This window comes from Leptonychotes weddellii, chromosome 14 (assembly GCF_054177405.1).
Source record: "Leptonychotes weddellii isolate Sample4059 chromosome 14, ASM5417740v2, whole genome shotgun sequence".
Taxonomy (NCBI): domain Eukaryota; kingdom Metazoa; phylum Chordata; class Mammalia; order Carnivora; family Phocidae; genus Leptonychotes; species Leptonychotes weddellii.
This window is the reverse complement of record NC_138382.1, coordinates 60,099,797-60,112,873: the sequence shown is the minus strand read 5'-3', so window position 1 is coordinate 60,112,873 and position 13,077 is coordinate 60,099,797. Positions and strand designations below refer to the sequence as shown.

The window sequence follows — 13,077 nt, the reverse complement described above, 5'->3', positions numbered from 1 at the left end:
CCCCCCCCCCCACACACACACACTCACTCACTCACTCATACTTAAGCACACATGGGCTTTCCAAGTCCTAACTCAAACTCCTTACCCTTCTTACTCTTTCCTCTTGAGTCTGCATCATCCTCTGGGGAACCACAAATGGAGAAAGGCCAGGAATATTTGCATATCGATCCTTTTTTGTTGTTGTTGTAAATCAATGCTTTATAAAAGGCCTATGATTTCTTGTTTTTTTAAAAACCTACATAACTCAATTTCATTTATGTAAAGATTTTGTATGATTCAGAAATTCAGGTATGGAATTTTTTAAAAAGATTTTATTTATTTATTTGAGAGAGTGAGAAAAAGAGGAGTACAAGTCGGGGGAGGGGCAGAGGGAGAAGCAGACTCCGCACTGGGCAGGGAGCCCAACTCAGGGCTTGGGGCTCGATCCCAGGACCCCGAGATCATGACCTGAAACAAAGGCAGAGGCCCAACTGACTGAGCCACCCAAGCACCCAGGTACCTGCATGTCCTTGTTTAAAGAGTTGAGAAGATATTCCTCTAGGATTAATAATTGAACTTCAGCCAAGGGAACTATATTGCAAAACTGTGGAGTCTAATGAAAAGAAGGTGTTGCTTCCATTTCTAGCTCTGGCATTCCTTTCTTCATTCTGCTTCCTTAACACTGGCATTTGGACAGTGATACGGATGATGATGAGGATGACAGCAATAATAACTGATAATAATTAATTAATATTTAAAGAGCACTTATGATATTCCAGGCCCTTCCCAAGCATTGCTATATATTAACTCACTTAATGTTTATAATAACTCTCTGGAGTGTTGTTTCATTTTAGAGACAAGGAAACTTAAAGTCTGAGAGGTTGAGTAACTTGTCCTGAGTCACATAACTAATAGAGCTGAGAGGTAAACCCAAGTTGTCTGGCTCCAGAGCCTACAGTCTGGCCATAGAGATAGACATTTAACAAATGAGCACACAATTACAAATACAATTTCAAATTTTGTTAATTATTAGTTTGACCCTTATGAAGTCATCAATATTTGATCATTTCTACCCATAAAATAGCAGCTTCATATGTTTTAACCAAATACTAGGAAGGAAAAGAAGAAAATGAGTTATATAAGATACAGATCTGCTTAATGTTTTTTAATTATGACTCATTCATAGAATAAACTTCAAGCTTCTTAGCATGGCATAAAGGCTTTGCCTGAGTTGGCCCGTATTTACCCTTTGAGCTAAGAGCTGGAACTCGTTATAGTTTCCACCAAATATCATGCTATTTCATTCCTCAGACCTTTTTTCCTGCTTCTTCTGGTTCCCTTCCCACCGCACCCAACTATTGTCTTTGTCCTACTTCACCAGACTAGTGATTCTAACAGGCACTGACAAATTCATCGTGTGTGCCCATTGCCTACCTTCAGAGGTATAGTAAATGCTCAAGAAAGAGGATGTAGGTAAGAGGTCAAGTTTAATACCAGGATCTTAAATGGGTGAGAACGCATTATTGAAATCTCAGGCAATTGCATGGATTTCATGTCTGCCTTGGGCACCACAGGATCCCTAGCCCAAAGGCACATGGTAAGAAATTTATAAGAATGTATTTTTTTAATGTAAAATATTTACATTTGGTTAAACTTGTCAACAAAAAATCAAATTCAGTGTACGGTTGATATCCTGGAGTGGTCATTTTTAGATAGCTAGATCATCACATCGGTTGTGAATAGCCAGTGAACTCTTGTTGTAAATCCAAGCAATGGCAGATGTTCTAAGCTTTCCCCTGAAGGGATTTGAGAGATGCAGAGTATGAAGACAATAGGCATCTTGAGGACACTGCTTCTTTGCAGACATTGACTCCATTTCATTGAATTTGGAACAACTTGCAGATTGAAAATTATAGCTGGATGAGTGCCAAGGCTGAGGGCTGGATAATGAGCAGAAGCCCCAGTTATATTATTTTTCATAAAAGGAGGATACACTGTAGAAATAGAAACACTAAAATATTTGTGTGGAAGTATCTTATACATGTAAATATATGCACGTGAGTCCCCACCCCCATGCTGTACACAGACATTTTCCTGTCTAAATATTATGTCATTTCTTTGGAAAGAGAGAGGACAGAGAGCTCTAGAAATTCTTGAGTGGAAACCAAAACATTTGGCAGTCTTGTTCTCTGAGCAGAGCTTAGCTGACTTTTTTTCCCCAAAAACATCCCCAGCGGTGCCCAATAATGGATTTGTAAGGTGTAAGGAATCTGTACAATGTATTCCTATTTGCTTTTTATAAGGGAATATTGTTAGTATTGACACTGGTTACCATCAGCTTAAGCAGAAGGATGGTTAGCAGCTGCCTAGAGTAGGCTAGTTTGTTCAGTTTTCCACTGATTAAGGTAGGTATTCAGTCCTGGTGGTGCATTTTCCAGTCTATCATGATGTTATAACAGGGAAATGCATAGAATTAGATGCATTTAACCACAGGTGTGAAACATCACCAAACTCCAAAGTCAGTAAATTTTATTTTCAGTTCAGTTATTGTATTCTTCAGCTCTGTGATATCTGTTTGATACCTTCTTTTCTTTTCTTTCTTTTTTTTTTTCTTAAAGAGAAAGAGAGAGAGCGTGTGTGTGTCGGGGTGGGGCAGGGGAGAGAGAGAATCCTAAGCAGGCTCCACACCCCACATGGAGCCCAACTCGGGGCTCAAACCCATAACCTAAGCCTAAATCAAGAGTCAGCCACTTAACCGATTGAGCCACCCGAGCGCTCCTCTCTTTGGTACTTTCTTATATTTTCTGTCTCTCTGTTGAAGTTCTCACTGTGCTCATCCATTCTTCTCCTGGGCTCAGTGCGCATCTTTATGACCCATTACTTTGACCTTGTATCAGGTAAATTTCATTAAGGTTTTTTTTCCTGAGGTCTTATATTGTTCTTTTGTTTGAAACATATTCCTCTGTTTCTCCATTTTGCTTGACTGTCTGTGTTGGTTTCTATGCATTAGATAAAACAGCCACCTTTGTCTTGAGGGAATGACCTCATGTAGGAGATGAACCTTAACTCTGGTTGTCTCAAAACTTTGTGATTGTCCAAGCAGCCATTTTTATTGTTAGTGGCTCCCAGTTGTTGAGGGTGCACCAGGACCTGACAGTGTCCCAAAGGGGAGGAGCTCAGTTAGCATCTGACTGCAGGTTGATTAGAAGCCAGACCCTCAGGCAGCAGCTTTTAAAGGATGCAAATATAGATAGTCTTGTGGGAATGCTCTCAGAAGCCCTGCCGGCCACCAGAGCCAGGCGATCCAGAAGTGTCCCCTCGGTGGCAGTTGTAAAAATTCAGGCTCCAGTGGAGTGTATACGCTCTTTTGGGGGAGATATTGGCTGAGGTAGCATCTACCGGCCTCCATTCCCTCAGAGCAGTAGGCCTCGGTGTGCCAAACCTGAGACCTATGCCTGCAGGCCAAGCTCCAGGACAAGCAGCAGGCCTCTTGGAAAGGATAGAGGGTGTCTTTCAGTCTGCTGTCTGTGCGGTGCCCTGGGGGTGGTAGCCTACCAAAGACTGTCTGTCCCAGTGGTACCATCTGTGGGACCCAGGAGCACAAGCCCCGGGCCACCAGAGCCAGGGGATCAAGGGGCAGCCTCGGAGCCGAAGCTGCAAAGCCAGGGCACCAGATGGGACATACTGTCACTGTAGAGTGTGGCAGAGGGACTGCGGCCAGATGGTGCCTGCTGGGAAAAAGGAAAAAAAGTCTAGTGTTTAAAACAAACAAACAAGATGGTGCCCACTGACTGGAGCAAGTGTGAAGATGGTGCCGGCCAGCCAGCAGGCTTCTAACTGTGAGCTCCGTGAAATGCCTGCCCCTCAGGCTGGCCCTTTAAGGTTAGCAAACGAGCCTCATCACGTGAAGTCTGGGCGCCGTCGGATGGGCTGCTCGCGCTGAGTGGGGGCAGGCGAGTGGCAGGAGCCCCATGAGAGCTGCTTCTCTGTTGGTTACAGTCCTATGCAGCTTGTGGACGTGAGCCTTGAGCCTGCTTGGTTTTCAAAGCTAGCTGTTTCTGGGGCTCATCAATCAGGTGCAGGTCTTAGGAGTTCAGGTGCCCAAAGTGGGGTTCAAACCCTTCACTCCTCATGGAGAATCTCTGGGCTTTGAGTTTCCTCGCAGTGGTGGGTCACCCTGGGCAGGGATGGGGTTTATGGTGAGATTGTGTCCCTTGATGTGGGCCTGACACATAGGGGTTGCTCAGTTTTTAGATTTTTTTCAGAGGAAGTTGTTCCATATGTAGCTGCAGAGTCAATGTGTCCTTGGGACAAGGTGAGCGCAGGATCCTCTTATATTGCCATTTTAAACCAGAACCTCCCAAAGTCAGTGTTTTGCGTTCTTTAGAAATACTCATAAAAATATATCCAGCATTCTAAAATTGTCAAAATAAAGATTATAACCAATTCCTGCTATGATATCATTATAAAACCTTACCTTTTTTCCTCTATTCCCTGGGCCCGTAACTCCAGTAACAATGAAAAGGATGCAAAGGAAAACGTTTAACGTTTGCTAATTAGTAGTCTTTAAATATTTTGCTCACGTAACCCCTAAAAAGTTGAAAACCCATATACCCCTTGTCAAAAGTAGCCATTGGAAAATTTTCAGCAGGATTTTAAAAGATGGTATTTCCATAATATTGTATTGACTTTTATTTTATTTTTTAAAAAGATTTTATTTATTTGACAGAGAGAGAGCACAAGCGGGGGGAGTGGCAGGCAGAGGGAGAGGGAGAAGCAGACTCCCCACTGAGCAAAGAGCCCAATGCGGGACTCGATCCCAGGACCCTGGGATCACGACCTGAGCCAAAGGCAGACACTTCACCGACTGAGCCACCCAGGCGCCCCTGTATTGACTTTTAAAATAAAACTATTGTATCACTTTTAAATGTACCCATTGAAATCTAAATACTATAACAAATTTGATTCTTTCTAGTAGTATCCCTTTGTGAAGCAGCTGTTTTCAATGCAGAACCTTTGCTTGGTTTCTTGTTTTCCATTCTACTTGCACCACCTAATTCAAATGCAGTGTAATTTTATGTTCTAAAGCCTTTTATTGATCGCAGAATTCTGCTTCTTTGCCACAAAAATTGTGGATATACATTGAAATCTTTAGATTTTCTGTGACCAAAATTGCTGTTCAATTGAGTTATTATTTTAAGTGTTATTTGTATAAAATTTGTCAAAGATATTATTCCTTTCGATACTTATTACTTGTAGAAATAAGATGCTATTGGAGATTCATGTCTTCATGAGATGGATCGTGATTAATTCATGTGTCCATGGACTTCTCTTATTAGAATAATAGAGCATACAACATCAGTTTCATTTCTATTTTTCATTTTTGTAGGTTTTAGTGCTGAAAACCTTCTTCATACAAATATGTAGATTGGGCTTGAAAGAGTTGTGTTATATTGATGTCACTCAGTTCTTTGAGTTCCTCCTGAGTTATGTGCCAAAAAAAACATGAGTTATCTATCATCAAAAAAAATATCGCAGATGATCTATTAGCTGACTGTTCCCTTAGGTCCTTTTCCAATTTTATTGAAATTGAAGAATTCAAATACTTTTGACTTGCAAAAGGAATTATTACCCAATCATTACAATCGTTATAATCATTCATTTTTTCACAAAGTCTCTTTGCTAGGACACGTTAAAAGACTACCCGTTACTATTTCACGTGGAAGGGCTTTGTTTAATCATGTCTGGGAAAATCAAAACAATACAAATTTTAATAAACCTTTAGCAGTCCAGTAATTTCTGATAAAATTATTTTACCTTAGAATGTGCATTAATATATTCTTACCAAAATCTTGGAGCCATAGATTTAGCTTATTTAATCTGTGGACAAACATCTATATATAACCTATTTGTGAGAATATTTCACACAGTTAAATCTATTCTCCAAATCAGACTTATTTTCTGAGAGAAAAAGGCTAAATAAGCTAATGCACCTTCCGGTGGCCAGCATATTACTTTAGATTTCCACAGTTGACAAAGAAGGCAGAGAGCCTGCTCTGAGTTTCTCAGCTGGATAGAATAAGTTGCTGCCACCTTTAGTATTTCCCGTGGATATTGTCTCCCTTGCTTTGCCCTCATCAGACTTTCTGAAGAAGTGACATATTCTTTGACACTAGTCAGGAAGTTGAAAAGAAAAGGTGGTAAATGAACAATGCCTTTACTCCCACTTGCCCAGCATACAATGTTTCTGAATTCAGAACATCCCAGAAATGAGCCAAAATACTCCATTTCCAATGTCGGGAAATACTGGATGATATTTAATTGAAATATGTGTAAAACAAGGAATGTTTCTTGGAGGACTTGCTTACTGTACCTTAATTAAGGGAAGGTCTCCAGGTATCAAGATTTTGAATCGTGTGGGAGCTTTGTTGCCTTGGGACAATGCATCCTAGTAAGATTTAGAAGGGATGAAAAGTACACATTTCTTTTGAAAAGTGAATGAAGGGCAGTTGTGAAAAGGTGCTGTAGACGCTTTCTCTGGTACATCAACTTATGTAAGGGTACCTGTCCATGTTGAGGTTCTGGAAATTGTTTCTCGAAATGATTCATGCCACAACCACACGCCTCTTGCAAAGTTTTTGCCTACTTACATTCCTCATTTGCAGAAGAGGAAACAGTGTTAAAGAATTTAAGAAGTTTCCCTAATGTCATTCAACTGTAAAGAAGTTAGCATGCAGACCAGCTCTCCTAGATCCGAGAATTCGTACTGCCTCTGAGTCATTATACTGCCTACAGTCCACCCATAGCCCTCATTGCACGGTCATTATCCATCAAAGAAATGATCCAGAAATATTTTGCTGCTCTTTTCAGGTTATATTTAAAGTAAACTGTTGCTTCTAAGTTGTAGCTTAGCATCCCAGATGTTTGGTCCCGTGGGGTCTGTACAGGGTTTGGTGCTTACTAAATATTAGGTGACTTGGAGATAGTCAGTGTTAGCAATTTGAAAATGATAGCCCAAGCTACAGAAAATCAGGCTCAGGAAATCATGATGTGCCACGTAGTATGCTAAATGCTGGTGGTGGTAAGATACAGATATATATAGTCATCGATTGCCATTAGTGGCCTGAACTCTACTCATGAATCCTAGTTCTGTCTCTTACTGTGTTTTTCTGGGTAAGTTCTTTGACCTCTGTGGACCTCGGTTTTCTAGTCTATAAAAATGGGGTTAATAATAGCAGGATGTTCATAAAAATTAAATGAGATAATGTGTGCAGAAAGCTTGCTAGGGTGCTTGGCTTATAGTAAGTGCTTGATTAATTTAAATTATTATACTCTACCAACGTGGTTCTCAATAGGGAACGATTTTGCCCCCTAAGGGATATTTGGCAATGTCTGGAGACAATATTGAGTGTCACAGCTGGAAGGAGCTACCGTCATCTCGTGGCTAAGGGCCGGGGATGCTGCTAAATATCCTACAGTACACTAAACAGTCATCAACAAGTTCCAAATGCCAATAGTGCTGAGGTTGATAAGCTGTGTTCTGTATTGACAAACTGAGTTAATGCTTTAGCATAAGATTAAAAAAGCATTACTCTATCTCTTTGTAAAGTTTTAGAGGAAATATAAAAGCCATACGATTCTACTAGGGTTAGATTATCTCTTAATTATGATCATTGCATCATCTTATGCTCCAGATGCCCCAAACCGCTTGTGGCCCCTCAGACACTTCAGTGCCTTTCATGGTTCCATGCCTTGTCCCCTTTACCTAGAATCTTCCACATCTTGTCTGTCCATGTCTTACCAGTACTTCAGGATTCACAACAAATTCACTTTTCTTATGAAACTTTCCCTTTTATCCCTTCTTCCATAGATTCATTGCCGTAGCAATGAGTTAGAGCTAGAGTTTTTGGTTTTCTTAAATACCTTCTTTCTGTTAAAACACCGTATAGTATGATCATTTGGGGTAGGTTTTTCTTCTTTAATATTCTATGAATCCCTTTAGGGCAGGATTACATTCATGTCTCTTTCTTTTTTAATAGCCTCTGTGACATGGCACAGGGACTTGGAGTAAGCATTAATAAATTTTGAGTGAAGAATGAATGAGTAAATAAAGCACACTGCATGTTCAGATACTAGAACACAGCATATGGAAACTCTGCTTGGTTCCCAACTTCCTGGGAATTTTCCATTCCTTTTTTGGAGAAGTGAAGGTGAACAAGTCTACTGACCCTGAGAAGCACTGGCTTAGAATCAAAGCAAGCCATCTGGAAGGCTGAGTTCAACATAGGAAGTGGCTAACAACACATTTTATCTCTTTTATGTTATCTAGTTATTGACATTATTTTCCAAATGTACTAAAACTGTGTCACAGGCGCACGTGTGTGTGTGTGTGTGTGTGTGTGTAAAGCTATTTGCATGTACTGATGGTTTGGAGAAGTATTTTAATTCATATAACAGTGCAAGATAGCATTCCAGAATGTTGTGGATTTTTACCATTTAACAAATACATAAAGCAAATCACTATTACTGTATGGAGCATAATGTTAGTAGTTGGGGAAATTTCCCTTAAAACTTGAGATTTAGAAATTTTGTCAAAATATGGAAGCAGGTGTATGAAAATATGTCATGGACCATGAAACAAGTGATAAGAAAAAATTAATCAAATGCACTTTATATGTGAAATACTGCAAATACAACCATAAACATTAATAAAACAAGTTTACTGTTTCACCATCAATATTTAATATTTTAAACAAAAAAGAGTTGTTTTACTGTGGTATACAGTATTCTTTTTTTTTTTTTTAAAGATTTTTATTTATTTATTTGACAGAGAGAGAGATAGCGAGAGCAGGAACACAAGCAGGGGGAGTGGGAAAGGGAGAACCATGCTTCCTGCCGAGCAGGGAGCCCGATGTGGGACTCGATCCCAGGACCCTGGGATCATGACCTGAGCCGAAGGCAGACGTTTAACGACTGAGCCACCCAGGCGCCCATACAGTATTATTCTTAACCTAGAAAATACAAAGAAATAAATTGGAAATCACTAGAATTAATAGATTTATAAGGTAGCAAATAAATACTTCAAAATCAATAAATTTTTATGCAGAAACATTAAGTTTAAAAAATCTTACGACATCCCATTCACAATAATAAGAAAAAAATATATATTTCCTAAGAATAATTTGAAAGAGAATTGTGTGACCCTCATGAGGAACTATAAAATTTTATTGACACTGATATATGAATAAGGTCAATTTATGCAGGAGGAATACTAATTTCCAATCATTCTAATACTCACATACACTCTTCATCATCATCTAATGTTCCATGGTTCAAGGTATCTGTAAAACAGTAGTTAGGCATGAAGAAATATCCCTGACCGCTGACCAACCACACCTGTGTAGTGACCTGGTACCCCAGACTCCAAAATCCGGTTTCTCAATCTTGGATATTTTTGGATGTTCCTTGAAATTTTGCTTCTTTGCCTTTTGCTTTTGAATTTTTATCACATTTTTTTCTTTTGAGGTAATTGTAGTGTCACATGCAGTTTTAAGAAATAATATAGAACGATCCCCTATATCATTTTCCTAGTTTCTCCCAATGGTGACATCTTGTAAAATTGTAATGTAATATCACACTGTGGATATTGACATGGATGCAGTCAAGATACAGAATAGTCCCACCCACCACAAGGATTTATAATGTGCTCTTTTAGAGCCCCAAACACTTCCCTTCTGGTCCTAGTTGCCCTCACTTTGACCTCTTGCAAATGCTAATCTGTTCTCCATTTCTATAATTTTGTCATCTCAAGAATGTTATCTAATCATTCCCTCAGTGGAGAAAGAGGGATGAGGAGCATTGCCTTATTCCTGCCAAGTGAACACAGGTATCTATGTTCCTCATTTTGCCCCTACTGACACTGTACATGTGTATGAGTCCTCATTACTGCTGGATGTGGATGGAATTTCTGGCTCTAGGAAGGCCTCCTCATTGTTCCCCACATGACCTCCCCAGACACTACAAAGAGGGGACCTCTTTGCTGCGTGGTGGTGATGAAAGTTCTGATTCTCCATGGGCCAACTCTGACACCATTCCAGAGGGGGTGAGGAAAGACCCCTTGCTACTTCCAGGTGAGTGTGGAAGTGAGACACAATCCTCACCCCTGTCATCTCCATTGGTGTGAAAGACCCATCTCTCTACTTGGTCATCTCTGATACCACTCTGCCAGAGGTGTTGGGGTGAGGGTGGTGGTTGCTAGAGCTTTGCAAGAGTAGAAATCTAGACTTCCCTCTTGGTCTCTGCCTGGTATGACTGCACTGGGCCACAGTTTTTCTGTGATGTTTGGCTGGAGTAGAGGAGTTGACTGGTTCTTGTCTAAAAGTGTCCTAACTGCCATTTCTTCATCCTTTGGCTGGAGAGAGCAGTATTTTGTTGTTTTGAAGGGGTTTTTTGTCCATTCCCATTGGTGTTTTGGATGGCCAGCTTCTCTAGCCCTAAGTCTGGGATGTGTGAGGAAAAAGGAAGCCCAAGGAACTCACTACCATGTTGGGCTTTGGTTCTCAAGGTCACTAGCTGGTCTGCCTTTTTATTAGTGTCATTTTACGTTTATTTTATATGTAACATTCAGTTTTTAGTTGTACTTACCAGGAAGACTAAGAAAAAGTACATCTCCATCTTCTCAGAAACAGATTCTTCTACTTTCTCCGTGCATCATATATTCTCTGGTGACATATTTTTCCATGTTGGTTGTATCAATTCAACAGTGGTATTGCTTTTTATGTATTAACTAGGCACACCTTTTGTGGAAACAGTGATGTCTGTTTTTCCCACATCTTATGCCCAATGATGACTTATTTCTATTGAAACCAAAAGTAAAATGGAAGAAGAATAACTAATGACCAATAAATAAAGGATAACAATTTTAGAAAAAGTTATAGAGAAAAATCTTGATTTTTTTTTTTACAATTAAGAAAAAAAAAGCATTCATCATAGTTCAAGGTTCTGAAATGATCCTTATGTAGAGAGGAAAATGGGAGTGACTGAATCATACCATGTATTTGAGAATGAAATGTTATTGTCCTTCAAAATAATTCTCCAGAAGTCACCCAGAGTGATCTTATCACATACCTTAACTTGAACATTGTCATTGTTCTCACTTTTTTAAGGATAAACTCTTAGCTTTTGAATGTGGCCTATCCAGTCTTCATGGTTTTGGCACCCACTTACTTTTCTAGCCTCACCCCTCTGTACTCCAGCCAGCGTGAATGCTTGTTTTTTCAAGCATGCTCTCTCTTGCCTCTGGGACTGCACGTGTTGATCCCTCTGTTTTGAATGCCATCCCCCTGCGCCTACACTTCTCATGTCTGTGCATGGTTCTGGTCTCACTTTGAAATCACTTTGACCAACAAAGCTGACCACCCACCCCTGCTTAAAGTCTAGGTAATGTCTCTCTTATGCATTGTCACATAACATGGTACTTTGCCCCTTTTAATCGTCCCTGTAAGACTACAATGTCTGTAAGGGTACAGATAGAGTTCCATCTTATTCTTTATCCCCAGTATCCCGTTACCTGTCATATCCTTCTCATCCCTACAGAGGGTCATGAAATTTTAGTGTTACAACTACTTGGTTACAAACATGATCACCCATGGTATCATAATGGAAAAACCAGTTCTTTAATTGGTTATATAACGTAGAGAAGGGCAGACAGCGTCAGAGCCAGTAATAATTACCAGAATTCTCTTCCAGGGATTCTCACTTGATCCTTTGCACCACACCCTACTTTAATGGATGAACTGGGAGAAAGGTGGTGACATGGTGAAATTTAATGTGTTGAAGGCATTGCAATTGCCAAAGTGAAATATTTGCAATTTTATTTACACACGGATTATTCAGAAAACAACCCAAATATTTTAATATGGGAAGATAGAAGGACAAAAATTGCTAGATGAGTGGACTACTTCAAGGTGCAGTAGACTAGACCACCCAGATATCAGAATGAATGCCGGGTGGAAGAGATCATTCTAAATTGGGGTTTATGGAAACTACAGAAGGAAATCATTTAAATCTATCCATTGACTCCTTTAACTATCCAGTATCTTTTAGGTATTTTGGGTGATATGAATGTTGCCCAGTACTTGCCTTAAAGTAGCTTATTATGAAATGGAGCTATGTAATAACTATACAGAAGTCACAATGTGTGTCATGAACAAAGCATTATGGTAAATCCAGTTCTAAGCAACTGAGTTTAAATGAAAATTAAAATGATCTGGCATATATGATACACAAAATGCTGTAACTGTTCTAAAAATGTTTACTTTTAGTTATGGAGGTGATGGGATTTGCACTGGGTTTGAATGATAGGATTGGACAGTTAGAAATAGGAGATACCACTGTGGAGAACAGAATGTACAGACCAGTGGTGGATATTAGCAGTAGCTTGTATGGATGTGTAAGTGGACTAAATCTATGAACATAGTGGGGTTCTGGGCAAGAAAGTTAGGGAGTAGGAACTAGATTGTACTAGGACTTGAATTCCAGGCTGCAGAGATGGCCTTTGGTTAATTGGCAACTGCAAGCCATTGGAGATTTCTGAGCAGGAAAGTGGCATGATTGAAGCTGTGTTACAGGAATATTAATTTGGCATCTGTGGACAGAAATCATTGAATGTGGAGTAACCTAAAAGAGGAGTTATATGTATGGAGGTTACAGCATCATAAAATAATAAGGTCCTAAATTAGCGTAGAAACCGTAGGCATGGAAAACAACAGATATCCACATTTCCAAATTCCCAAAGATCTTAAAGTCTTATTGAAGTGAGGTAGAGACGATGAGGGAGGGAGAATATCAAAGGCAAGTATGGCCTAAGACGTGACTCGTAATTTACCACTCCTTGTAAGACCACAGGGAAATGAATTTGACAACAAACACCAAACCATTCTCAGAATTTTTCTGCCTTTCTTACTGCCAAGGTTGTTTTTTTTTTTTATTCTTATGTTAATCCCCATACATTACGTCATTAGTTTTAGATGTAGTGTTCCATGATTCATTGTTTGTGCATAACACCCAGTGCTCCATGCAGAATGTGTCCACCTCAAT

At 39.7% G+C, this 13,077-nt stretch overlaps 1 protein-coding gene across 1 annotated transcript in view; it reads left to right on the top strand.

Annotated features, from left to right (window-relative positions):
* The window catches only part of SVEP1 (sushi, von Willebrand factor type A, EGF and pentraxin domain containing 1), a 176,449-nt gene that overhangs the window by 25,163 nt on the left and 138,209 nt on the right, over nucleotides 1-13,077 (top strand). The window contains exon 3 of the mRNA XM_081804083.1: nucleotides 9,866-10,109. Coding sequence (XP_081660209.1) covers nucleotides 9,866-10,109 — 244 coding nt within the window. The remainder of the gene's footprint in view (nucleotides 1-9,865; nucleotides 10,110-13,077) is intronic.